Below are 25,484 nucleotides of genomic sequence, written 5' to 3'. Positions count from 1 at the left end.
AAATGAAAGATGGTAACACTTTATTTTAGGGTTCCATAATAAGGCAATAATTAAGAATCTAGTTATACTATATTAACAATAAAGTACAGCTAATTAACTATTAATAAGACAGTAATGAATAAATAAATGAAAGTAAGACAATATAACCCATTACTTATGAACTTATTAAAGAAAATTATTAAGTGTTATCTGAATAAATAGTATGACTATGTTAGCCAATAATTACTAAATAAACTTATATTTTCTAAAAAAAAAAACAATTGTTTTAATTATACTATAAGTGCTATATAGTGAAATTTGAGATTCAAAGCAACATTGAGAGGAATTATGGCTTATTACTATTAGAACTGCCACCAATACTTTACTTTCAGAAACCTGCAGACAGTTCTTTTGTGATTCAGCTTACACAGGAAAAAGGAAATTTGTCTCAATCATAATCTATGCAAAAGCTATTCTATTCCAACTAAAGGGAGGAATAATACCCTTTTTGTATTCAACTTCCGCCTAACCACATTTGAAGTGTCCCCATAACCACATACAGTGGAATAAATGCAATACCTTTATATCATTTTACAGAAAACCCATTGAAGTTACATAAAAAGCTGAAGAATTTTCTTTTTTGTGTTCTAAACACTGTCTTTGAAAGTGGATAACTCTGGTACTATGTGCTCTAGCAGACTGGAGACAGTTCTAGTTGTTACAAGCAGGTGGCAGTAAACGCACAAAAAAGAACAGACAAGGGTTTTTATCTTGTAGTGTGCAACACGTTTTAGTGTTTTGCACATACAATAAATAGCAAGGGATTATTCATGCACACAACCAAAGAAAATGCTGTAAAAATTATGTAGCATTTGTGGTTATCTGCGCCATAGAGGCAGCTCACGCTCAAGTTTTACTTGTAAGTTTACAAAAGACCATTTCATACCTCATTATTCATTCAACTATTGTTTGATTTGTGGTAGAAACAAAAATAGAACAAAAATAATGATGGAACCTTATTCCTGGGAAGGAGAGACAGTACAAAAGTCTCAATCTTTTTGGAATGCAACTGATAAGATAATACCACATTTTGTGTATGTTTAAATTTCTGTATGGTAGCTTGATTCTAATGGTCTAATATTTATAATTTTCTCTACAGTTATTTTGTTTGAAAATGGTTTCGTTGGTTTTAGTGGCTGTATTTCTCCTCTGGGGGGCAGTCTTTCAACCACACCAGGCTGGTGGATTTAAAATTACTCATTCTGATGCCTCTCTCAATCATCAAGAAATCACAGAGACAGCCATTATCCGCAAAGCGGCAGAAGTGTGTCGTGACAAAGCCAAAGCCCAGGGCAAAGACTTTACACTACCTGTAAGTGAAGTAGGAACAAACCAGAAAAGCAGAGATGACAAACCCTGTATCCGGAGGGCAACTATACAGAATTTAGTTTCTGCTTCTACACTCCCATCATGAGTTTAGGAAAACCTGACAATCCTGAATCACTGGTTCAAGTTTTGTTTAAATATGATTGGAGATAAACTCTACAGAATGGTTGCCTTATGTTTGTTCATGATTTTTTAGACTGCATTTTAGATTAGAATAGAATTCTTTTAATATAAAAATAAACACTTTCTATACAGAGAGAAACAAGTCCAAACTGTTGTAAATAAATGAACTTCTTAATTTTACTTAATGACAATGACTTAACACAAGACTTACCACATTATAGCTTTTATCTGCTGTGTATGTCTACTATTTTTTTACAATTATAAAGTTTTTATACAAATAAGGTGGTATTCTAAAGAGTGATGTTGGCAAGCCCAGAATTTGATTTTCCCCACTCCTCATTTCAGGTCAACAACAAACTAACTTCAACTACTGTTCAAAAAGCCTGCTCGAGTTCAAATTCTGCTCTATCAAAATCAACCAATTTTAAATCGGCAATTGTTACAATTTACTTAAATAATATAGCTGTGGACAGAAAATTATTCAGCGACCCACCTCATTTTGATAATGAGAAATTCAGTGAAGGACGGGACATCATCACTAAGGGCGTAGCCAGAGTGAAAGTCAATCTGAAAGAGGGAAACTACTTGGCTGCAAGAAAGAACCTGGGGGCTGTGACACATACTTTACAGGTATGTTTGCTGGATTCCAGCGGCTAGTATGTAAAAACTGTTGGAGTAAAATTCCTTTCAGTTTCTAACCAACAGAATCATTAAAATAATAAAACTAACCGATAGTGAGCTTGTAACTATTTAATTTCAATAAAGATATTAACAACAAATCTGATTTCCTTTTATACAGTAAATTTCTCGAAATAATTATTTATAATAGTTGAAATGTATAACTTTAGTCCTGGTGTGTTTGTAGTAACCACAAGCTTTCTAAATATTATATATAAATAAATAATCATAGTTTAACCATGGTATTTCTAGTAAAAATTATACTTCATATGGTAAAAAATCATGCAAAAAGAATAACATTACACTTTCACTATGATAAAGCCATGGTTAATCTAAGAGGGAGGTTTATGTAATTTTTAACCACATTTCGCATCACTAGTTTAGCAAATAAATTTGTTTTTGTGTGCAGGATTTCTACAGTCACAGTAACTGGGTAGAGCTGGGATACACTTTTTCTTTTAGTGCACTGATCAAACCAGACCTTCCCCTCAACAACACAGCAGGTAAAGTAGTTTCTTATTTATCTAAAAAAAATACAAGTTGGTGTAACATATGACACTTTAGGGCGGTTTCCCGGACAGGGATTATACTACTCCAGGACTAAAATAAATATATAAGAGCTGTAAACTGAAAATATCTTGCACTGACATCTTAAAATACATCTCTGTCCTTTGTTTTGCCACAAAATGCACACAAGTTGACCCTTTAAAGCCGTATTCAGACTGAATTTGTTTTCAGGAAATGTCAAATAATGGCAATCTGTAATATCACAGAGATGGGTGTATCTACTGCCTTTATGTATTATGTATCACATCTAATGGAAAATGGAAGTCAACTTTACTTCTGTATTGGGGCATATTTCAGTTATGAAATGAAATATCACACAAGAAAAATTGCCAGTTTTTTCCCACTTAGAATTAATTGGATACAGAAAAGTAGGCATTTCATAAATTGAACTTGCAGCAGACTGACAGTTGGAGGGGGCGGGGTTTAAAGATGATCTGCCTTAGCTGTCTAGCTGACATCATCAAAGAAGAATTGCCACAGGAGGGCGAGAGTACTCTGTAAAAAATGTCTGTAGAAATTACAGTATTACTGGGTTTTACTAGCAACTAGCTGCCAGTAACTTACTGTAGATTTTACATTTATGTCATTTACTGGCAACAGTTTGTTTAAAGTTAAATGAACATGAAACATTTTCAGTCTTTATCTTCTACAGTAAGTTACTGGCAACCAGCTGCATAATTACAACAATTTTTTACAGTATACATTTTCCGATTTTAATAAAAGTTCATGAGAGCACATGAATAAAGAACAATGAGTCGCACAGATACATTGTTTGTAATGAACACTGCAGTATTCCATTAAAAAATAAGAATTGTCAATTTTCATGAGGATTTTAAGTTACTTATTAAAAACATTTGCAGGGCTACTCAGATTGGTAAGTAAAAGATTGTAGTTGAAAAATTTAGTTTTTTTCTCGTCACCGTTGATACAGATATTCTATCTTTTTCATTTCAGAAGATGTTTCAATTGGATATACAGGTGCTGGTCATATAATTAGAATATCATCAAAAAGTTTTTTTTCACTAATTCCATTTAAAAAGTGAAACTTGTATATTATATTCATTCATTACACACAGAATGATATATTTCAAATGCTTATTTCTTTTAAATTTTAATGATTATAACTGACAAATAAGGGAAATCCCAGATTCAGTATGTCAGAAAATTAAAATATTGTGAAAAGGTTCAATATTGAAGACACCTGGTTCCACACTTTAATCAGCTAATTCACTCAAAATGCCCTCTCAGTGTAGTTCTGTAGGCTACACAATCATGGGGAAGACTGCTGACTTGACAAAAGACAACCATTAACACCTTGCACAAGGAGGGCAAGACACAAAAGGTCATTGCAAAAGAGGCAGGCTGTTCACAGAGCTTGGTGTCTTAGCACATTAATAGAGAGGCGAAGGGAAGGAAAAGATGTGGTAGAAAAAAGTGTACAAGCAATAGGGATAACTGCACTCTGGAGAAGATTCTGAAACAAAACCCTTTAAAAATGTGGGAGAGATTCACAAAGAGTGGACTGCAGCTGGAGTCAGTGCTTCAAGAACCACTACACACAGACATATGCAAGACATGGGTTTCAGCTGTCGCATTCCTTGTTTCAAGCCACTCTTGAACAACATACAGCGCCAGAAGCGTCTCACCTTCAAAAAGGACTGGACTGCTGCTGAGTTGTCCAACGTTATGTTCTCTGATGAAAGTAAATTTTGCATTTCCTTTGGAAATCAGGATCCACAATGCTTGAGGTCTAGTGTAAAGTTTCCACAGTCAGTGATGGTTTGGGGTGCCATGTCATCTGCTGGTGTTGGTCCACTGTGTTTTCTGAGGTCCAAGGTCAACAAAGCCATATACCAGAAAGTTTTAGAGCACTTCATACTTCCTGCTGCTGACCAACTTTATGGAGATGCAGATTTCATTTTCCAACAGGACATGGCACCTTTACACTTTGCCAAAGCTACCATTACATGGTTTAAGGACCATGGTATGCCTGTTCTTAATTGGCCAGCAAACTCGCCTGACCTTAACCCCATAAAAAAGTATGGGGTATTGTGAGGAGGTAGATGCAGAAGAGCTGAAGGCCACTATCAGAGCAACCTGGGCTCTCATAACACCTGAGCAGTGCCACAGACTGATCAACTTCATGCCACGCTGCATTGCTGCAGCAATTCAGGCAAAATGTGCCCCAACAAAGTATTTAGTGCTGTATGGTCATAATTTTCATGTTAATACTTTTTAGTTGGCCAAAATTTCTAAAAATCCTTTCTTTGTATTGGTCTAAAGTAATATTCAAATTTTCTGAGATACTGAATTTGGGATTTTCCTTAGTTGTCAGTTATATTCATTCAAATTAACAGGAATAAACATTTGAATATAATATAGAAGTTTCACTTTTTGAATAGAATTAGTGAAATAAATCAACTTTTTGATGATATTCTAGTTATATGACCAGCACCTGTATGTCACCCTGGGGAAAATAAGACAATTGCTACTTTCATTTTATTGTGACTTTAAAAGTAGTTTTTTATTTCAGAAATAGTTTTATGATGAAAATTATTAGGAGGATGAATTTTCCACCTTTACAGTGTTTACACACTTAAAATATTGTGTAATCCCACACACACATTTATGAAATGTATGTACGTCTATAGACCCCAAAACAGCGACATGCAAAAGCTGTGTCGATGACAACTGCAATGATAACATTCTACCTGAGATCCTGCAGAAGAAGATAATAACTACTGGATATAGTAGCCTTTTATCACCTGACAAACCTGCAGGTAAGAAAGCATTAGCAGTATGTTAAAGTCTCTGACCTTGAATGTCTGATTAAGCTGCACAGCAAATAATTGTCAAAACTGCTGTTCTTCTAATTGTACATTTGCTTGGTTTGCTTGTTACTGGTAAACAGTGTTGGTCAAGTTACTTGGAAAAAGTAATTAGTTACTGATTACTGATTACTTCCCTATGAAAGTAATCCCGTTACTTTACTGATTACTTATTTTCAAAAGTAATTAGTTACTTTACTAGTTACTTTACTAATTACTTTTCAAAAACATGATGCACGACCTGAATATGCTACACAGTATAAAGCAACTGGGCCCGGTTGCATAAAGTACCTTAAGTGTAATGTTCCCTTAAATTCACCATTATGTTTCATTTAAACTTAAGGGTGTTGCAAAAAACCTTAAGCTTTTTCTGTTGCATCTCCATGGCAACAATAGTATTTATAAACCTGGGTCGCTGTCGTGAAACATTTAACGATTACCCTTACCTAAGAGAACCATTTCAGGGATTATACTGTATGCAACACCTTTAAATTATTCTCTTACTGTGGGTTAGTGTCATACTTAAGGGAAAAACTTAAGGTGCTTTATGCAACCGGACCAAGACCTTTCTGCCTAATTCTATTCTTTCTGCATCCATCATCTGAAATTGAATCAAATGAAACATTCTCTGTTTTAACCTCTCGACGCGCACTAATTCGTTTTTTAAGCCTGCTAACATTAATAATATTAATATCAACATTACTATAAGTTACATCGTTTAAAAGGTCTACGGGTTTAGCATCAGAGTATGTTCTCTGTTTTGAGATACATATCATAGGCTAACGTTATATGCTATATTGCATCATAAATGTAGTAAGTTATTTTGTTTCAGAATTCCAGATGTCAACATGCAAAATATAAACGGGACTTCTTACCTTATAACGACCGCGAGCCGAATCCGGTCTGTTTCAGATGAATAACACATGAAATATAAAATTCATCAAATGACAATTTTTGTTCACAAATGCGTATAATCCATGAAATATAGTAGTCTGTTGTTTACATCAGATTTCGCGTGAACGTGTATGAGATGGAGCCGCAGCGGTCACGTCAGCTTGTCCACAAATGCGTATAATCCATGAAATACAGATATATAGTCTGTTGTGTTAAATTACATCAGATTTCGCGTGAACGTGTATGAGATGGAGCCGCAGCGGTCATTTCAGCTGGGGGTTCGGGGATATTTTCAGTAAGTTTCACTTTCCTGTGCCGGCTTGCTAGGTGTTTGCTTAGATTTGAGGTGGAATCTTTCGCTGTAGATAAAAGTTTTATTCCCACGCAGAGTGTACAGCGGACGCTGATGTTTTTGTCACCGTTAACTGGGTTAAACTCAAAGTAATGTCTGTACTTCCAAGCATTAAACGCTGCATAGTCTTGTTCTCTTCCGCGCTCCATGTTGTCTTCTCACGTTCAACAATACACTGACTGACGGCGCGGCGCTCATACGTCATTGTCACTCGACTCGCGTCACGACACGAGAGAGTCTCACGAAACAAAATCAAGATTAAAAAATAACGCAGTAACGCAGCCTGCTAATGGGAAAGTAACAGTAATCTAATTACTGGTTTTGCAATTGTAATCCCTTACTTTACTCGTTACTTGAAAAAAGTAATCGGATTACAGTAACGCGTTACTTCTAACGCGTTACTGCCCATCACTGCTGGTAAATATATATTATGTGATCATTTAAAAAACATGCACTTAGCACAAGACTTAAGAAAAGTTTCCGTCGCTTGAGGGCAACCCTGTGCTAGAGGGTTAATTATTAAAGCAATAAACCCCAAGAAGCAGTGGGTTACCAGTGCATTTTATAACAGCTAAGGGGCGTTGTTAGGCACGACGCGAAGCGGAGTGCCTAAACCCCCTTAGCTGTTATAAAATGCACTGGTAACCCAACGCTTCGAGGGGTTTATTGCGTTTATAAAACGGTTACTTCATATGCATAACGTTAGCGGGATTTTATAAAGTAAAACACAAATAAGTTGTAATTATATTAGTATAAATATTACTCTTCCGCCAAACAAAGTAGTTCCTCAGAATCAAGTGTGGCTGCAACAGAGCGCAGTTCACAAACAACAGAGATGCAGCAAAGGCACAATGAAAATATGATTAAAGACTGTGGTGTTTATTTTATAAATCAACATTCATCTAATTTATACATTAACATTTATATCGTGCAACTGTTGAAGTGATGATCAAATATGTTTGTAAGCATGCTTAACTTTTTCCCCGTCAGCGTTTTTTTTTAAGTTGCCACCCAGTTTTAGTTGAATGCCTTACAGAAAAATGATCTTCTTTAAATAAACATAAGATATCAAATGAAAGAACAGTCCATCCGCTTTCCAACAACATCAAAAAACGTTTCATCCTACCTTCATTTGTTGTCTTATCAGTTATCACCTCTCAAATTTTCAGCTAAATGCGGAGATAATTCCATTTTTGTGAGGAACTTAGAGATCAGATTCAGAGCCTGATCAAAACACACGCTAAATTCACCATAACGCTGTTGTGTCGAGTGAATGCCTCAGTGTTTAAGTTGGGTAAGATTTCCCTCTAGTGGATAATAGCGGAAATATCAATAAGACAAAAAAAACTTCAGAGAACGTTTTCTCTTTATTGATGAAATGTTTTATTTATTGACATTTATCTGGATATCGCCATAATTGTGCAAAGGTAGAAAAATTTAAAAATGATTAAAGACTGTGGTGTTTATTTTCATAAATCAGTACGCAGCAACAGTGGCGCAGTGATACTTGTGATGCGGTCTGAACCGTGGGTTTACCGGGGTATTTTATCACGGCTTAGAACGCGTTTCAACCAATCAGAATGAAGAACCAGAACGAGCCGTTTTATAATTATTATTTGGCTTGCTGTACTCTTTGGTTTTTGAGAGGAACCATGAAAGTTACAAGAAGCTGTGAAAGAGAGGGGCTCTGTAAATATGAATAATCTTGGTCATGTAAAAATGTTTTTAACACATTGGGTACATATTTCTCTTTCAGGCAAATGTAGCCATGGTGGCATCTTTGATCAAACTAGCAGAAATGATCCCACTGGAGGCATCAATAAGGATGACCTCAAGTCAGCACATGGCTTCCTTCACCCAAAAGCTGCAAACATGGCCATCAATGCTACCATGGAGCTACTGGAAGACATTAGACAGGCTGCAGGAGAAACAGACTTTCTTCGGTAGGGGAGCGTACAATATAAAACAAAAAGAGCAATATATATTCATGTACTATATTACATGTTTTCTAAAACCATGTGATTGATTTGTGTGTAACAAATCGGATAAACAGATTAAAATGTAAAGTATGTGACAGTATGTTTCTCCCACAAATATACACAACTATATAAAAAATGTGTAATATACATCACACAAATCAGATGATAAAGTGTGTAAGGCAGAATTGTTACTAGGTTTTCCCTTTAATCTGATTTTGTATGTTCCTTTTTTCTGCAATCTTGCATCTCCTTTAGGTTAATAGGTCTCAGTCGTACCATAATGCTGGTTTTTGTGATTGACATCACAGGCAGTATGTCTTATGAAATTGCTGAAATCAAGAAAGTGTCCATTAATATTATAGACAGCAGGAAAGGAACATCCGACGAACCTACAGATTACATGCTAATAACATTTGATGACACAGGTAGGCATGTATGTTTAAAAAGCATGCTTAATATTGGTTATCTGACAGCACGAGTAAGGAGTTTCACAATGGGATACGATACATGGCAGGAACTAAATTAAACACTTACAGTATGTTACAAAAGTGAGTTCATCCCTCAGCAAATATTTTAGTACAGTATATCTTCTCCAGGGACAATACTATAGAAATGAAATTTGGATATATTTTTGAGTAGTCAATGTGCTGCTTGTATAGCAGTATAGATTTGCTGTCCCCTGAAAATAACTTGAGATACATGCCATTAATGTCAAAAAAGGGGGCAACAAAGGTGTGTACACCCTAAGTGCTAATAGATGTATATCATTTAACAATGCAAAGCCAAAGGTCATATTCATCATCTTCATGCTACAAATTTGGATATCTTGTAATAGATCACTTAAAGGGATATTTTGGCCAAAAATTAGATTAAACCCACAATTTACTCACCCCCAAGCCGTCCGAGATGCATATGTCCATCATTTTTCAGACGAACACATTTTCAGTTCACAAAATCCAAGCTGAAGAAGAGACATTTGGACAGGCAAGTTATTCAACTAAACAATAGCACACAGAACAGCAGGCTGAAAAGGTGTCTGTATGTTAACGTAATACAAACAGTTATTTACACGATACACAATAGCGTACTGAACATACCTGGAAGGCTGAACAGGCTAAATGTACAGAAAAAGCCAATGCGCATGAAGTTCACGGGCTCGTAATTCCACATCACTGAATTCATTGAATTACTTAAATACAGGAGCAGCATATAGCGGACTCTCGTGGCTGTAGATGGCAATGTTGTCTGTTGGTTCTTATATGTAAAAATCAATTCATACTGACTTACAAGTCCCACCTGACTATAATCCGCAGGACAAGTCAAACTATGAAAAAAGTGTGACTTTTAGTCCGGAAAATACGGTAACTGTGACAGCACGATAAACATCTATATTGATCAGACAGTTTATATTCAGGTCATGTACATGTTGTTCATGTTATTTTAAAGCTCTAGTGATGTGTGTATGTTTTATGCCTACAGGTGTCAAACTGACAAGTACTGGGAATATTGATGAGTTCAAAGAGCTAATCAATTCTCTTTCAGTATCTGGTGGAGGAGACTTCCCAGAGATGTGCTTATCAGGGCTATTGGTGCGTACAGTACTTTGGACATGTATACTTTTATATTTAGCTTCAGAAAAAACTTTGCCTCAGTTCACAGTGAAATTTGCCCAGAACTATGTAAATATTTGGGGACCTCTTATTCCCCTCTTTACAAGATGTATTATAAGTTGCAGGTGTTCCCAGAATGTGTCTGTGAAATTTCAATTCAAAACACTCACAGATCATTTATTAGAGCATGCCCAAAATACCCCTGTTTTGGTGGGAGTAAAAATGTGTTGTTTTCGTGTGTGTACCTTTTAAATGCAAGCTATTGAGCTATTCCTCCCCCTTTCCAGAAGAGCTAGATTTATAATTTATACTGATGCTGAGCATTTTCACTTAAAATGAATGAAATTGGTCTGATATGTGTGTGAATACAAGCTAAGATCAATATAACTGTAGTTACATTAGCGCTACAATGACATCACTATAGGCTGAAATCTGAAACAAATTAAATTCAGACACTGCCATGTTTTGACCTTATTTTATTTTTTGTGTATGGTGGTTATTTATACCTTGTAAAAGTTAACTTTGCATATTAGGTCACCTTTAAAAATTAAGATATTATAAAGGTTTACATTTGGGAGCTTTTGAACTTCATACTAATGCACAAGAGGAAGAATTTATGAAGCAATTTTAGGCTTTAAAAGTACTTTTCTGTTTCATTATTCATGGATCTTCAGGTGGCCTTAACAAGAGCTCCACCATCATCAGACATTTTTGTTTTCACGGATGCTTCAGCAAAGGACCCTGAATTAAAAAACACTGTTGGAGCCATGATAGAAAGCACTGAATCCACAGTGAGTTCCTGCATAGCACGTTCTAATGCTTTCTTCATTCATTTTGTTATGGTGAGTGATGTGGCAGAAACATTTACATCTAAAACCTCTATATTTTTGTCTTTCAATCATCCAGGTCACTTTCTTGTTGACCAGCTTCATCTCACCAGAAGTCTCAGACTCCCAGAGCTCCTCATCGAGGCCGATGACTCAATCAGAACTACAGTTGTACAGAGACCTGGCCCATGTCTCTGGTGGACAAACCTTAGAAGTCACAACAAACACGCTTTCTGAGGCCTCTACAGCCATTACAGATATATTTACGTCTGGCCAGGTATATTTTAACAATGCTTTAAACTTCTTATATGCAGTCATTACCATTACATTTTACCATGTAAAAATGAGACTTAAGGTACATACATAAGGTTAATAGACCTTTGCATTATGTTATCAATCTTATGCTAATCTTATTTACGTTTCCGCTACATCAGATTTTTGGAGTAACTGTGAAATTGCTCAAATCTTGACATGTCCCTGCTTTTGTCAAAGGTCACAATTCTTCAGAAGGCAAGAAGTGCAGGAAATGCAGGAACATTTTTTTTTCTGTTGGATTCATCTCTGTCCAATGTGATTGTGTACATCATTGGGGATTCACTGGATGTTATCCTATACAGCCCCACAGGTGAGCCAACATAAACAGCAACTCACAGAATTCTTCCAGGGCAGCATCCTAGTAACGGTACGTTCACACTGGGCATAAGCGTTAACGCTTCCCTTTCACTTTTAATGGGTGACGTCATGCGTTGCCGAACTGAATTGTAGATCCGTCGGCGCCCCATCACTTCCGTTGCTCGCGGCAAGAAGATGAACATTTCTCAACTTTTCAAGCAGCAACGTGTGCATCAGCCAATCAGACATGCAAATAACCTAGGCAGAGCCAGACAATTACCTTTATGGAAGACCAGTGCATGTGTTGCGGCCACTGTGTTTGGCTGTTGGCCACGCTTCAGACAGCCTTCCGTAAAGCGTTAACGCTTTCGCCCCTTGTGAATGTACCGTAAGGTGTCCTACCACATCATCAAGCATCATCTAAAGCTGTTCCAATTTGAAGCATATGTGAAAGGCAGCTTCATTCTTAATGCCACTTTTAACAAATCTGTTTTGATTTCTATTCCTCCCAGGTGGGTCTCAGTCAGGTTCAGTAATAAATGGCGGGCTTGGTAGCATTCAGACTGTGGGAAATCTAAAGAAAATAACACTCAAGTCTGACTTCCAGACAGGGCAATGGGGCATCAGTGTTAACTCAACAAGCTCCTACACCCTGAAAGTCATTGGTAAAGTTTTTGTTTTCTTCATGTGACATGTCAGTGCAAGTTGTTTTTAGTTTGAACAGCTCCTACATTTATTTTAGTCTAGGACTAATCTAACCCCTGTCCGGGAAACCACCCCTAAGTGTTTTATTTAAACTTACGAACCACCTGTTACACTAATGTTGGTTAAGACAACAACGGACAAAGAAAAAAATCACTGCTCTTGACGTATACATTTTTAATACTGATTGATTTAATTTATACAGTGAATGCAGTATTATACTTTACTTTAAGTACAGCACTGTTAGATTAATCTGAAAACCCCACTGTTTAATTGCATGTGTTTATTTGTTTGTTTGTTCTGTTGTATTTATTTGTGCTATTGTTCATATTTGATTACTCCTATTTTACTGTTGTAAACTTGTTTAAAAAAAATTATTGAAGCCTTAAACTTGTTGAAAGCAGTACTTTTGTGGTTATGCTTGAATGAATGAATGTGTTAAACTGGCACACAACCTATATATTAATAATAATTATAATACAAAATTAGAGGAAAACTGCAAAAAGGTCCAATTTTGGAAAAAGAACCCTTCGACTAGGCTGGCTATGGCTTTGTTAGATACACTTGTGTTAAAATCCATTCATTTGTACCACAAAATGTGTGTCCACAGTGCTTAAGCTGTATTTAAACTGGTATATTATTTGATATGTTGCTGCAGGTCAGAGTTCAGTGGACATCCTCTTTCACTTTGTGAACATAACTTTGGGAGGTCATGGAGAATCTTGGGGACAGATTTTCACTCGCCCTTCTATTGGTAAATGATTTGTTTGTTTCTAACACATTTACTCCCCATAAGTATGTGAAGTGTAAAGGCTTCATTGTCTTTGTGTGATTTGTTGATCAGGTCAGAATGCCACCTTGTTTCTCTCTGTGTCTGGAGGAGAATCGGCCACAGTGACTGATGTAAAACTAGTTGATGCTTCGGGATCTAGTGTTGTTAATGGAAACGTTACATCAGTGGGTGGTACAGACTACCTGGTTAGCCTAAACAGAATGCCAGAAGGTTCATTTGGCCTCCGACTTGAAGGGCTGTTGAATAGTTCATTGCCATCTAGTCGATTCCAAAGGCAATCATCCATTCATCACAAAGGATCAAGAATAACAGTCACGGTAAGGTTCGAAACCAAAATGTCTCATGGCTAAAAGATAGTAGATGTTAACACAAACATCTGTAAATCATTATAGTTAAAATCTCATTTTCTTATAGCAATGCAAAGTCATTATTTCTAAGAAACACATGAATTGATCAAATGTACTGTATAGGAGCTTAAATTGTAAGTCGGTTTGGATAAAAGCTTCCACCAAATCCATAAATGTTAATGTAACAATAAAAATGTTTATTAAAACTTCACGGTCAAGTTGCATTACATCACTGTCTGAGACCTGTTTCCCATCATCCACGGTTGAAACACAAACCACTACAATTCCTGGAGTTTCTTTAAGCTTTAACTTTACAGTGTCCACTAATACTACAGCAGGGAACTACACTATCCGAGCCAGGACAAGCAACGGCTTCACTGTGACTGTCCCCAGTTCCCTGAATGTGTCGACAGGAGGAAGTGTTCAGGGGACAGGAACGCTGACCGTGCCCTCCAACACAGAGTTTGGGACTGATGTTACACTCATTGTTGAGGCAGAAGCTCCAGGGTCCACTGATCTGAATTATGCCACAGTTCGAATCACTGCCTCAGCTACAAGCATAAAGTTCAGTGGCTTGCAGTCCTTCTCCATGTTTCTGTCTCTCATTGGCTTATTTGTTTCTCTTTTGCTGTAATGGAAAGTAACCGGCGACATATACTGCATTAACAATTTTAACCTCTCGACGCGCACTAGCTCGGGGGCGGGATGACGTCAGTTTTTTTAACGCTGCTAACAATATCTATATAGCCTACTGTCTACAAACATTAATAATATTAACATTACTTTACATTGTTTAAAAGGTCTACGGGTTTAGCATCAGTGTATGGTTTCTGTTTTTGAGATAGATGCTCTAGCATCATAAATGTAGTATTTTGTGACAGAAGTCTAGATGACAACATGCAAAATATAAACGGGACTTCTTACCTTTGTGTTGATATAACAATCGCGAATCGAATCCAGTCTGTCCAGTGTGAATAACTCATGAAAACCATCTTATAGAATACATCCAATGACCATTTTTGTCCACAAATGCGTATAATCCTTGAAATATAGATATATTGTCCATATTGTCCATCAGATTTCACATGAATGTCTTGTAATAGAATATAATATACAATCTGAGGACTATTTACATCGTAAAACATGTATATTAGATTACACTTGCGTTCAAAGCCGCGGTCAAACATTGTTTCTAAAAGTAGGCTGGAGTTAAATACATAATATCCAAACAGCACTGTCAAATATCGTGACGTCATCTGACTCGCTCGTTCCTCCAATGACTTCATGGAAAATATTGATAGACAGAACGTGTAGCCAATTAGATAACGAATCCAACGATCTTTGTGTGACGTTTTAGTTCCTGGTCTGGAAATTGCATTTTATATGCTAACATACTAACATAAGGATAAATAATAAGAAGAATGAACGTGTATGCATGTAAACAAAAGACTTTTATTTTGGGGCTGACTGGCATTTAGAAAAGACACTAGTCTTACAAAAACCCTTGCAAGAACCATCATTGCATTTCTAGGTTTCACACACATTTGTTACACAGTTATTAAGATTTTTAGTATTAAAAATATGTTATGCAAAAATAAATTATTACAATGTATTTCAGCCTCTCTAACTTTTTTGAATTTTTAACTTACCTAGAAAACCTAGAAAATGAAGCTCAAAGTGTCTTATTTCTAATAATATCATAGTTATGCTTATACTGTAAATGGTTAGTAAAAACAACCCTTTTAGTGAAAGTAGGTCTTTTCATGGTTTGGGGCAGAGTGGGGGTGCTTTTCAACAGGTTAAAATAGCTAGATACTATTGTACAATTTTTTACAACTCTTCAATTATAAATGATAAGCCTTTCTTTTTTAAGAGAACTAATGAAATGAAATGATGTAATTGCTCCTTGCAGCTATTTTACTAGCACATTATTACTATAACTACATACCTGGTTTTTTTTTGTTTCTGTGATTTTTTTGACACTGTTAAATAAAAAGTTCTATGAGTCAAACTGCACATATCTGCCTGCTGCTTACTCAAAACAATTCTAACATATACGGGGTTGGGTTGTTTTTAACCATATGGGTAACAATTTACTGAACACACCGCTGCATTAAAAATTAGCCAATGCTGGTTGTTTTATCCCAATTGCTGGGTTATTACAACTTGCTTTATTAAAAAATAATGATCTGAAATTGGCTGAAGGAGGCAAAAGTAAATTTTTTCAGAAAAACTTAATTTTAAAAGATAATGTTATAGACAGAGACATATTTTTGCTGTGGTCAATAACTCACAAGTGTGGTCTATCAATACCAGGTGGAATTTTGAACAAATGTAAAACGACTTCAGTATAATTTCACTTTAAACATGAGTAGGGAATTGTTACTTTTGACCAGAGCATGTGAGCGGAGCTGAGCGGTGAGAATTTCCGCTCCCCACTCACGTGGATGTTCGCAACTCCGCTTCACCGCTCAAAGTCGCACCAGACCGTTTCGCTCAATTTCGCTCCCCGCTCACCTACAATTTAATCCCGCTCCGGTTAAATCGCTCCACGCTCACTCAAATTCATCTGCATGCTGCCTAACACCTGCCGTTTTCAACTGAAGAATTACATATACATGGGGTGACCAAGGCTATTTTAGGAAGTCCATTTACAAAGTCAATGAAAGAAAACGATGTGTAGCATGTATATAAAAGCATGAATGAATCTCATGATCGCTGATTATTTCACATTACCTCACATTTGCCTGAATTTTAAACTTTTCTATTTCTCACATCTGATTTACTGTCTGAAGCAAAAGATCTAATATAAACTGCAGTAACTTTAATTAAAGTTGTTTCGTAAATTTAAACTCCATGATAAACCTTAAAGTTACTTTAAATAGCAGAGCTCAACACACAGGATTTTTATTTAGCCTATAAATTAAATAAAAGTAATCTATATAAGTACATATTTTTAATTATTTAAAAATTATTTAAATATATTTTTAAGTTAGTCAGAAGCAGTGAATGATTTTCTTAGTAACATCAGTCAGACTCAGAATAGAACATATATTTATTTCAAACAAACACAACCGCGCGCACATCCAAGTTTTGAACACAAATTAAAAGCTGGAGTGATGTCAGGCTTCAAACAAACTAACTAAAAAGCTAAACATTAACATAAATTATCGATGCAAACTAGCCAACCATATACCTATAAAAAATGTGCCTTTTACACAATTTAAACATTATATTAACAAAGGTTAATGCCTAATTAAATAGCCTATGATTAATAATGATAAATATTAATGAAATGATGGTCGTCTCTTACGTTAACCTATAATAAAAAAAAATAAAATTAGGCATACGTTCCTTTTTTACAGTACTTTTGAGTTTACCTTCAAGAAAACAAGTCTTGACAATGTTTGAGGCTTCAGACTAGTGCGATGATTTCTGGATAACAGGCAGGCAGCAGAGAAAACCCTCTCAGCACTTGCAGAGCCACTAGGGATGCTGAAGACGGAGCGAGCTACTTTGGCCAGACGGGGATATGACTTAGAGTTTTCGTTCCAAAACTGTATGACATCTGCGTCCGGGTTCTGCCTCGGGGATGAAAGGAACTTTTCAACCTCACATTTGGCGTCTCCAGGTGTGCGCAACTGCTCGTTGAAGTATGAACCAAACAGTCGAGCCCTTTTTGGTTCAGAGTCAGGTGAGTCAGGTGAGGTGTCGGTGTCCGGTGTCCCATGGGGAGGGTTTAATCGCTCAGTTTCCTCCACAAGGAGATCGCGGATCTCCCCAAGCCTGTTGCACACAGACCCGTCACGAATTATCCATTCAGTTTTGAAACGTGGATCCAATACCGATGCTAAAAGTATATGCTTATCAGAATAATATCTTTCATAACGAGAGGAGATGTTGTTGGCCAATGTTTCAGCAAAAGCAGCAATCATCATGGGCAGGGCAGCATCATTAGTGAGTAGGGATTTTATTTCACTGACAGCAGGGAGAATCATCCCCAGGTTACCCAACTCCCTTTGTAAATTGTCCGTGAGATCTGCCAGTGGTGTAAGCACACGAACAAGGTGCGTCAGCTGCCGTACTTCGTTGAGATTGATGTGAGTGGCTGTGGTCTTTAGTTTTGTTTGCCATAATGGGTCTTTTTGGAACAGTCGAAGAACAGAATCAATCATTTTTAACTGGCTGTTCCATCTAGTGATACATGCAGTTGTGGGGCGGACACCTAAAGCATCTGTCTGTTCAGTGTTCAGGGTGCTTTTCCTCACACTTCTCACTATGTTTCCGACTTTCACGAGGAGCCTATTAATGCTGTCATGCTCGTTAATGGCGTCTTTGATCGCCAGCTGAAGCATGTGAATGGGACACCTCAAATGTAAACGGGATACAGTAAAGTACTGATTAATCATGCTGTCGACATTGGATGCTACCTCTTCCACTTCGATCTGCGACAGCTCAGGTGGTCCGTGCTCCTCCTCATTTTCAGCACTGCTGCGGTTGGCACCCGCGGTCCCCTCATCAATGAGCTCATCCTCCTCTTCAGTCACAGGGAAGAAGGTAAATGCCTTGACCATGTTGCTGGCACTGTCAGTGACGACCCTTATCACACGCCGTTCCACATTCCGGTATTTTAGAACACTTTCGTACATCTGGTAAATGCGATCTGCGGTATGGTGACCATGTATGTGGTCACAGCTCAACAAAACCGTGTGACCCCGGAATGTCCCGTCAATGAAGCTGGCCACGATGCCAAGAAAGCTGTGCCCTCTTCTACTGGTCCAAATGTCTGCTGACAGAACAAACCCATCTCCCTTTTTCAACAGGTCTCGCAGCCTATCCTCCATCTCCTCCAGTGCATGAGGCATGAGCGTGTCCCGCACAGTGTTATAGCATGGGGGTGTGTAGCCTGGCTGGGCCGCGCTGGCAAAGTGTCGCATCCCTTCTCGTTCTCCTGTACTCAGCGGTTCATAATCCATGAAGATCATTTTAAAAAAGGCTGTATCCAGTTCTTTCTTTCTCGACCCAGTTATGGTTGGGGCTCTGACTGTAGTGAAGAAATTTCTAAGTTCCTCACTTTGTTTCTGTTGCTGCCTCTGCTCTATCTCTTTCTCTATGAAATAAAAAATCACGGACGGGGACGGGGTTAATTAGGCTACATTAAAATATTCGTATGACAAAATGTATTTAATAATATTTTCTATTTAAACCATATTCAAAATGCTCACGTTTTTCTCTGGCCTCCCCTTTTTCACGCAGCACACTGTCATGTTCCCGCATGATGTGTCTTTTTAGATTAAAATACGAACTCTTACTTACTGAAATCGTATCACCACATTCCTGTTCATGTTCAACATCATTTTCATCTAGTTTTTTGACAGGAATTGTGCACCTGTATGACTTGTCGGTTTGCTTTTGGAAATATTTTATGAACTCCATCTTCACATAACGAACGATTTCTGAAGTAAAGGCAGACCGTTTTCTTAATTGTTGAAGGCACGGGTGAATTCTGGGTAGATTTGTGCATGCCCTAGACTCGTGGTGTGAGCGGTATCAGAGCGGAACCGGAGCGAGACAGAGCGATCGATCCGGCCTTTGAATAAAATTCCGCTCTGCGCTCTGACTATATTTAGCACACTCCGCTCCTCGCTCGATCCCCGCTCCGCTCCGCTCACATGCTCTGCTTTTGACCCTGTCAACTTATATACACATATGGGTCAAATGTAACACAACAAAACAAGATAGATTTTTGTGTTACACATGTTTTTATTAAATATACATGACTATGAGCTTGTTTATATGTAACTGCAAACTTTTTTGTCATTTATCTTTGTAAAAAATAATGAAATTACATCTTTATTTTAAATTTCAGTTTTATCAAATGTTTCAAAAGCAACCAACAGTATAACTAAAATTTTTAAGAATAAAACATTTTCCAACAGTTTGAACATTATGAAAACGAAATTAAATCAAATTGGAATAATATCAATTTTCAACATATATAACAGTATCATCAGCGTCAAAAAAGTCCCGACAGGATCTTTTCACATTTAAACTCTATTTACTTTTATTTTGAAAAACTCAGAGAGGTAAAACTTCAGGATGTATTAGGTCACTAAATAACCTGTAGATTGATCAATATTGTAACATATGAAACCAGAATACCAGTTATAAGAACAAAATGACCACTTTTGGAATTTAGGTCTTTCAGGTCGGGATGCAGGTAAGTACACTAGGTTCATGGCTATGGGCGTACAAGGATGCAAACAGGTGGGTACACTGGGCTTTTAGCTTTGGGCGTACAGGGATGCATACAGGGAAATACACTGGGCTTTTAGCTTTGGGCGTACAGGCGGGTGTACAGGTGAGTATATAGGTGAGTACACTGGGGTCTTGACTTCGGGCATACAGGGGGATACACAGGTGAGTAGGCTCAATACTTGGCTTTGGGCATGCATGGTGATTATGGTCAGCTTCATGTCGTTTTGGCCAAACCTGTAGTTCCTGAAATAGACAGGTGACTGGGACAGGGGAGAGCTTGAAGGTAATGTTGATGTCACGACCCTTAGCTCCTCCTTCCTCTTCCCACTGAATTCCAATACTTGAAATGGCAGAGATGAACTGAGGTGACAGTTTTTACACACGAGCAATGTAACAGGGTAACAGCAGAATGAATTCCAAACACAACACACTGTTCCTTTAAACACTGATTTCTTCCCTTGCTCTGGCACATGTCTCTTGCATCCAAGATTGTGTATACACCAAATGCTTCGGTGGTAGTTTCTCCCTGTCACTCCGTTCCCCCGTGTTCTTCTAACCCACAGCCACAATGGTAACAATCACCTCAGAGATACACGAATAATGTCACTTAACTTGGTTATACTTGCAATCCACTATCTCCGTCTTGCTTTACATGCCCAGCCTGCTAATCCACATCGATGCGTCTCTCCAAATGCACCAGCCACTTTCGCCTTGCCACAGCGTCTGCTGGAGTAAATTTCTCCACAATTTCAGTCTTCTACAGCCCCGTACTCTCTCCGCTTCGCGTCCTCGCGACCACCGAATCAAAGGGGCCTTCCGACACCTTCTTAGAAGGCTTACGTTTCATCCGCCATTGGCTTCTCTCTGTTTAGATGCTTGTCGTACTCACGGCTTCAGCTTCCAGCTTTTGGCTGCCAGCTTTCGTTCATCCGTTCCCCTTTCACCACACCCCAGCGGCCTTCCAGCACGAGCCGCGGGGCAGGACCTCCCGAAACAACTGCTCCTTTACGGTTTTTTCCACGCCCTTTTTATGGGCCTCCTCTCCAACGCCTAATCGTCAGTCGCCACATTCGCTTAACACACCTGATACGAGTTTGTTGCGATTTCTGCCCGGAGTTTGCCAGAACTGGCCTGGTGTTTCAGTGCATTCGGTCCGGACGGAACTATTTCCGCCATTTTGGTTCCGCCAGTTTAAAGTCACTCCATGACATCCTCATCCGCCAATCCGTTCTAGTCCCTAGAACGGGCTCTTCATGGCAATGGCCATTGGGGAATTTTGGTTGCTCAACCCGGGGTGGGCACTGCCGACTACACCAAATCTGTCACAGGTCGGAGCGGACCACCAATATCGTGAGTCTCGCTCCTCCCTCAGTTTCCTCCCCGAGGAGGTCCCAAAAACACCCCAATGACCAGACAGCAAGTAAGTTAAAACAATATTTATTCAATTTAAAAGAAGGGCAATGGAAGGAGAAGGGAGATTTTAAAAGAAGCTCTCTGGGCCTGGAGAATTTGAATTTCGAGTCGCTTCTGACTCTCACGGGGATTTCCAGGTAAGTCTGCTGACTTCCTCTTCTTCTCTCTCCACACGTGAATTGCAGGTGAATATTCTCAGCTTGCCCCCTTGTGTCTCCCAGGCGAACTGTAGATGGAACTTCCAGCCTCCCTTTCTTAGCGCAGAGGACAAATACTGGTACGTATACTGGTAAGTGAATAGGTAGGTACCTTAGACTGACGACCTTGGTGTGTAATGGGTACGCTTGGCCTGGAGCTAGGGCGTCCAGACGGTGATCAGGTAAGTGTGCTGGGCCAGGAGCTTGAGCATCCAGAAGGTATATAGTGCGGACCTGGGCTTGGAGCTGGAGGTGCCTAGAAGGTACACAAGTACACTAGGTTTGGAACTTTAAGCGTACAAGGGGACGTACAGGGGGACACGCTGGGTTTGGAATTTCGGGCATTCAGGCGAGTATCCAAATGTATCCACTGGGCTTAGAACCTTGGCGTGTAGGTTTTTGTACAGGGGTCTACTGGCTTGGTACTGTAGGCATGCAGGTAGGTATACAATGGAGTACACTGGGCTTAGACCTTGGGCGTACAGGTAAGTATACAGAAGTTACAGGGTAATTGGGGAGGGCGTGTAGACTCACAGCAAACTTTTAGCCTTCCTCACTTGGACAGACTCTGGAAAGCACTTCGGCGTGGACTTCCCAACATGTGGAAGAACAGTCCCACGACGACATAGAGCCCTTGGCTCACACCTGCAGACTGGCAGCAGAGAACACAGATTTCCTTCAACGGTATGAAACTTCAATAGACATACAGGGGGAGATACAACACCTCTTCACTTCAGACAGAGAGGGCGCTGGAGGCACCGGGCGATACTGCTGTAATAGTTGGCTGGACTGCCTGCAGATGGGGTCGTAAAGATGGGTAGGCCGAGGTAAGGCGCCACACTATGTAGTGTACTACTGAAGAAAACCAACCGCTTCAACTCTTCTTCCTTTCAGACGGTGGGGCGGGGGATCTAGACATGGACAGACATCTGGACACACTCCACAGATTTTCTACAGAGCGGGCAGTAACAAGTTATCCCTCTCCTTCAATACTTCACACAGTATTCACAGCAATTCCTTACTTCATTTGGTCGCCACACCGCCACCAGGCGGGGGTAAGAGATCTATGGATCGCAGGCGGATGTATATAAATACAGTAGCCACCCAACTTCACCAGTTGGCTTCTTCAAATACAGGGCTTCCTCTTTGGCCTGGGGAGTGATCGCTGACAACACTAGTAAAGCACAACACTACAATCCTTCATGTGTACACACATCAAAAGACTCACCCACTGCACTCCACACACTCACGGTGAATTAGGGCAGAAATCACAACGTTGGGCTGGAGAATAATCCTGGACAGTTGAAGGGGTCGGTATAGAGGATGACCACATGAAGAACGTCAAAACCCGACCTTTAAACACACTCCCTCCTCTTCTCGGCCGGTTCCGGCTCACCCACCGATCCTCAACATGGGTGGGGCCGCTCACACACTGCTCGGGTACACAAAGGATATACTGGGGTGCAGTATTAGCAAGGGTGTACAACAATACAAGACGAATTTCAATATAACTCAGTTTCTTTGGCACTTAATACTTCCCTCTTTCTCCCAGATGGCTGGTGCAACCGAGACAGATTTTACACGGTTCCTCTGTTTCTTCCCCGTCTGTCTATTTTCCCGTGTCCGTTCAACAACACGATCCTTCCAAGGTAAACAATCACATCAACACAAAGCTTCAGAAGGAATGATTTGGTTAACTTAGCTCTGCCTTTCTTCGCCCAAATCTTCTGCTTCAACTTCGCCCAGCCTGCAATGTCCACATCAACACGCCTCTCCAACACACCGATCACTTCCGTCTCACCCGCAGCGTTTTCCGGAATAAACTTCCTCCTCCTGTTTTCCTGATGCTGTATTTATATGTCTCCTCCTGTCTGTAGTGTCCAATCACCAATCGCCACATTCACTTTGCACACCTGTTCTGAATAAGCCCCAGATTTGTTTTCCCGGAGTTGCCGGAACTGGCCGTGTGTTTCACTTAAATGGTCCGGGCGGAACTATTTCAGCCATTTTTAGGTTCCGCTAAAGGTGGAACTTGGGTATTTAGGGTCCCCCAGTAGTTACGTGGTGGTGGACGCACTCAATTCAGGTCAGCTGCTTGGAAATTAGTTTGTTCAGTTGTCAGAATGTCTGCCCAATGGTGAGGCAGTGTGACAGACTAGTTGAGCTACAGATGGCCAATATTCTAAAATCCTTCACCTCAGGTATATTTGGTGATGATGGCTGAGTTGTTAGTGGTGCATGGTAGCTCATGTTAGCATGTTCTTTGTTTAGAGCTGTGCATTGGGTGAAATAGTGTGGCTGATGCTTGGTTGACATTGCCCCTTGGCAAGTAAGTGAAACCATTGTGATGTATTTTTGTGTAAGACTGCGTTCATAAGTGGTATAAGTTTGTGTTTTGTTTATAGTCCGAAGTTTGAGTGTATTCAAACACATTTGTGTCCTATTGTGCACAGTGTAATCCAACATAGACTGAGTAAGCCCATGGGTTCGCAGCATGTTGGTTTGCTTGTTGTATTGTTTTTTTGTTTTGGTATGTGTGTGTGTGTGTGTGTGTGTGTGTGTGTGTGTGATTTAAGTTTAGTGCTTGCATGTGTTTGTTTGGGGTTTTTCTTTTTTTTTGCTGCCCTCTCTTTTTACTGCTATATCTGCCTGATTTGTTTTGACTTAGTTATATTGGGGTTCTTTGTATTAGTTTGTATTTTCTTTTGCTTGTGGGTGAAATTGCCTGTTTAAGAGTCAGTGGAGTCTCTTTTTGCCGTATACTACTTGTTTGTAAACTACAGCGTGCTTGTGATCGTACCAGCAGCCCTGTGACCAAGTGTAACATACCATCTTATTTGTTTTGTTACAGGAGCTGAGTGCCAAAGGCGGGGTGGATTTTGGTTGTGGTGTTCCTTCACGTGTGTTGTGCTGTGTGCAGTGGTATGTGTGAGTAAGAGTGTTTCCACACAGGTGTAAAGAAATTGTGCTATTCTGTGGAGGCCTTGTTTTGCCCTTTATTCCCTGCTGTTTCTTCTCGGCTCCTGTACTCTGAATACAGAGGTGTTTTTAAGTAACATTGTTGCCAGTAAGCTAATAAAATGAGATTTACAGTACAAGAAACTGTACTTCACTTTTACAGTAACTAAATGCTACTATAAATATGTAATACAGTGCCGTTACTGTAAAAACCCTAGGTTTGCAGTATTCTACTTTTTGCTGTTTTTTATATATATATAATTCATTTTAATTTTAAGGTACTGCTAACATTACATCTAAAGAGACACAATTACAAAATGTTAACGTCTTTATTTAAAACGTTACAAATGTTTTAAGAAGTTGTGTGAAATTTTTATTTTAAAACATACAAATTTTAAACCATTTGCAGGAATACATTTAAAATTACACAAAGCACTGTGACAAGCATACTAAGGAGTCATCAGCATCGCCCTGGAAACAGACGAGGAACACCTGCATGCCCTCTTCACAGGATGATCGGCCCCAGCTGGGGTCCATCAGGAAAATGCTACATAAGCTGCATGCGCCTAGCCAGAGGGTGAGACAATTCTGAGACAGAGCTGTAACCCTCACTTTCGAGCTTTCTCTAGAAAGCAGCGGGTGACCAATCAGCCTCCAAGGAGCACAGCCCAGACTTACTGCAGCACAAAGAAGAGAGCACCCATTTCACTGGAGTACCCACCTTAATCCCTCAGTGGTTTTGGTCACTTGTAAATAAATCCACCCTCCAGGGCATATTGCTTGAGCTATCCTTGTTGTGTGATTCTTCACCCCGTTACAGCACATAAACTTACATACGCAACAATAATTCATATAATCAATTATTTAAGTTCGTAACCTATGCCATTTCTCTACATGTATGGAAGACCATCAGAGCCAGCAACCAACTTCTCTGTCACAATGTCATCAGTTCATTTCTTAAGATACAACATCATTAAGCAC

The 25,484-nt window shown here is 39.0% G+C and overlaps 1 protein-coding gene across 1 annotated transcript; it reads left to right on the top strand.

The window, feature by feature from the left end:
• Positions 1-1,027: 1,027 nt before the first annotated feature.
• On the top strand, positions 1,028-15,316 carry LOC129444368 (von Willebrand factor A domain-containing protein 7). The gene is made up of 14 exons (XM_073862540.1): positions 1,028-1,351; positions 1,834-2,118; positions 2,576-2,669; positions 5,385-5,513; positions 8,564-8,750; positions 9,042-9,211; positions 10,266-10,375; positions 11,071-11,187; positions 11,303-11,500; positions 11,716-11,848; positions 12,348-12,500; positions 13,196-13,291; positions 13,382-13,647; positions 13,919-15,316. The coding sequence occupies exons 1-14, from the start codon at positions 1,154-1,156 to the stop codon at positions 14,309-14,311; spliced, it is 2,529 nt and encodes an 842-aa protein (XP_073718641.1). The 5' UTR covers positions 1,028-1,153; the 3' UTR covers positions 14,312-15,316.
• The last annotated feature ends 10,168 nt before the right edge of the window (positions 15,317-25,484 follow it).

This window comes from Misgurnus anguillicaudatus, chromosome 3, assembly GCF_027580225.2.
Source record: "Misgurnus anguillicaudatus chromosome 3, ASM2758022v2, whole genome shotgun sequence".
NCBI lineage: Eukaryota > Metazoa > Chordata > Actinopteri > Cypriniformes > Cobitidae > Misgurnus > Misgurnus anguillicaudatus.
This window is presented reverse-complemented; position numbering and strand designations above follow the sequence as displayed.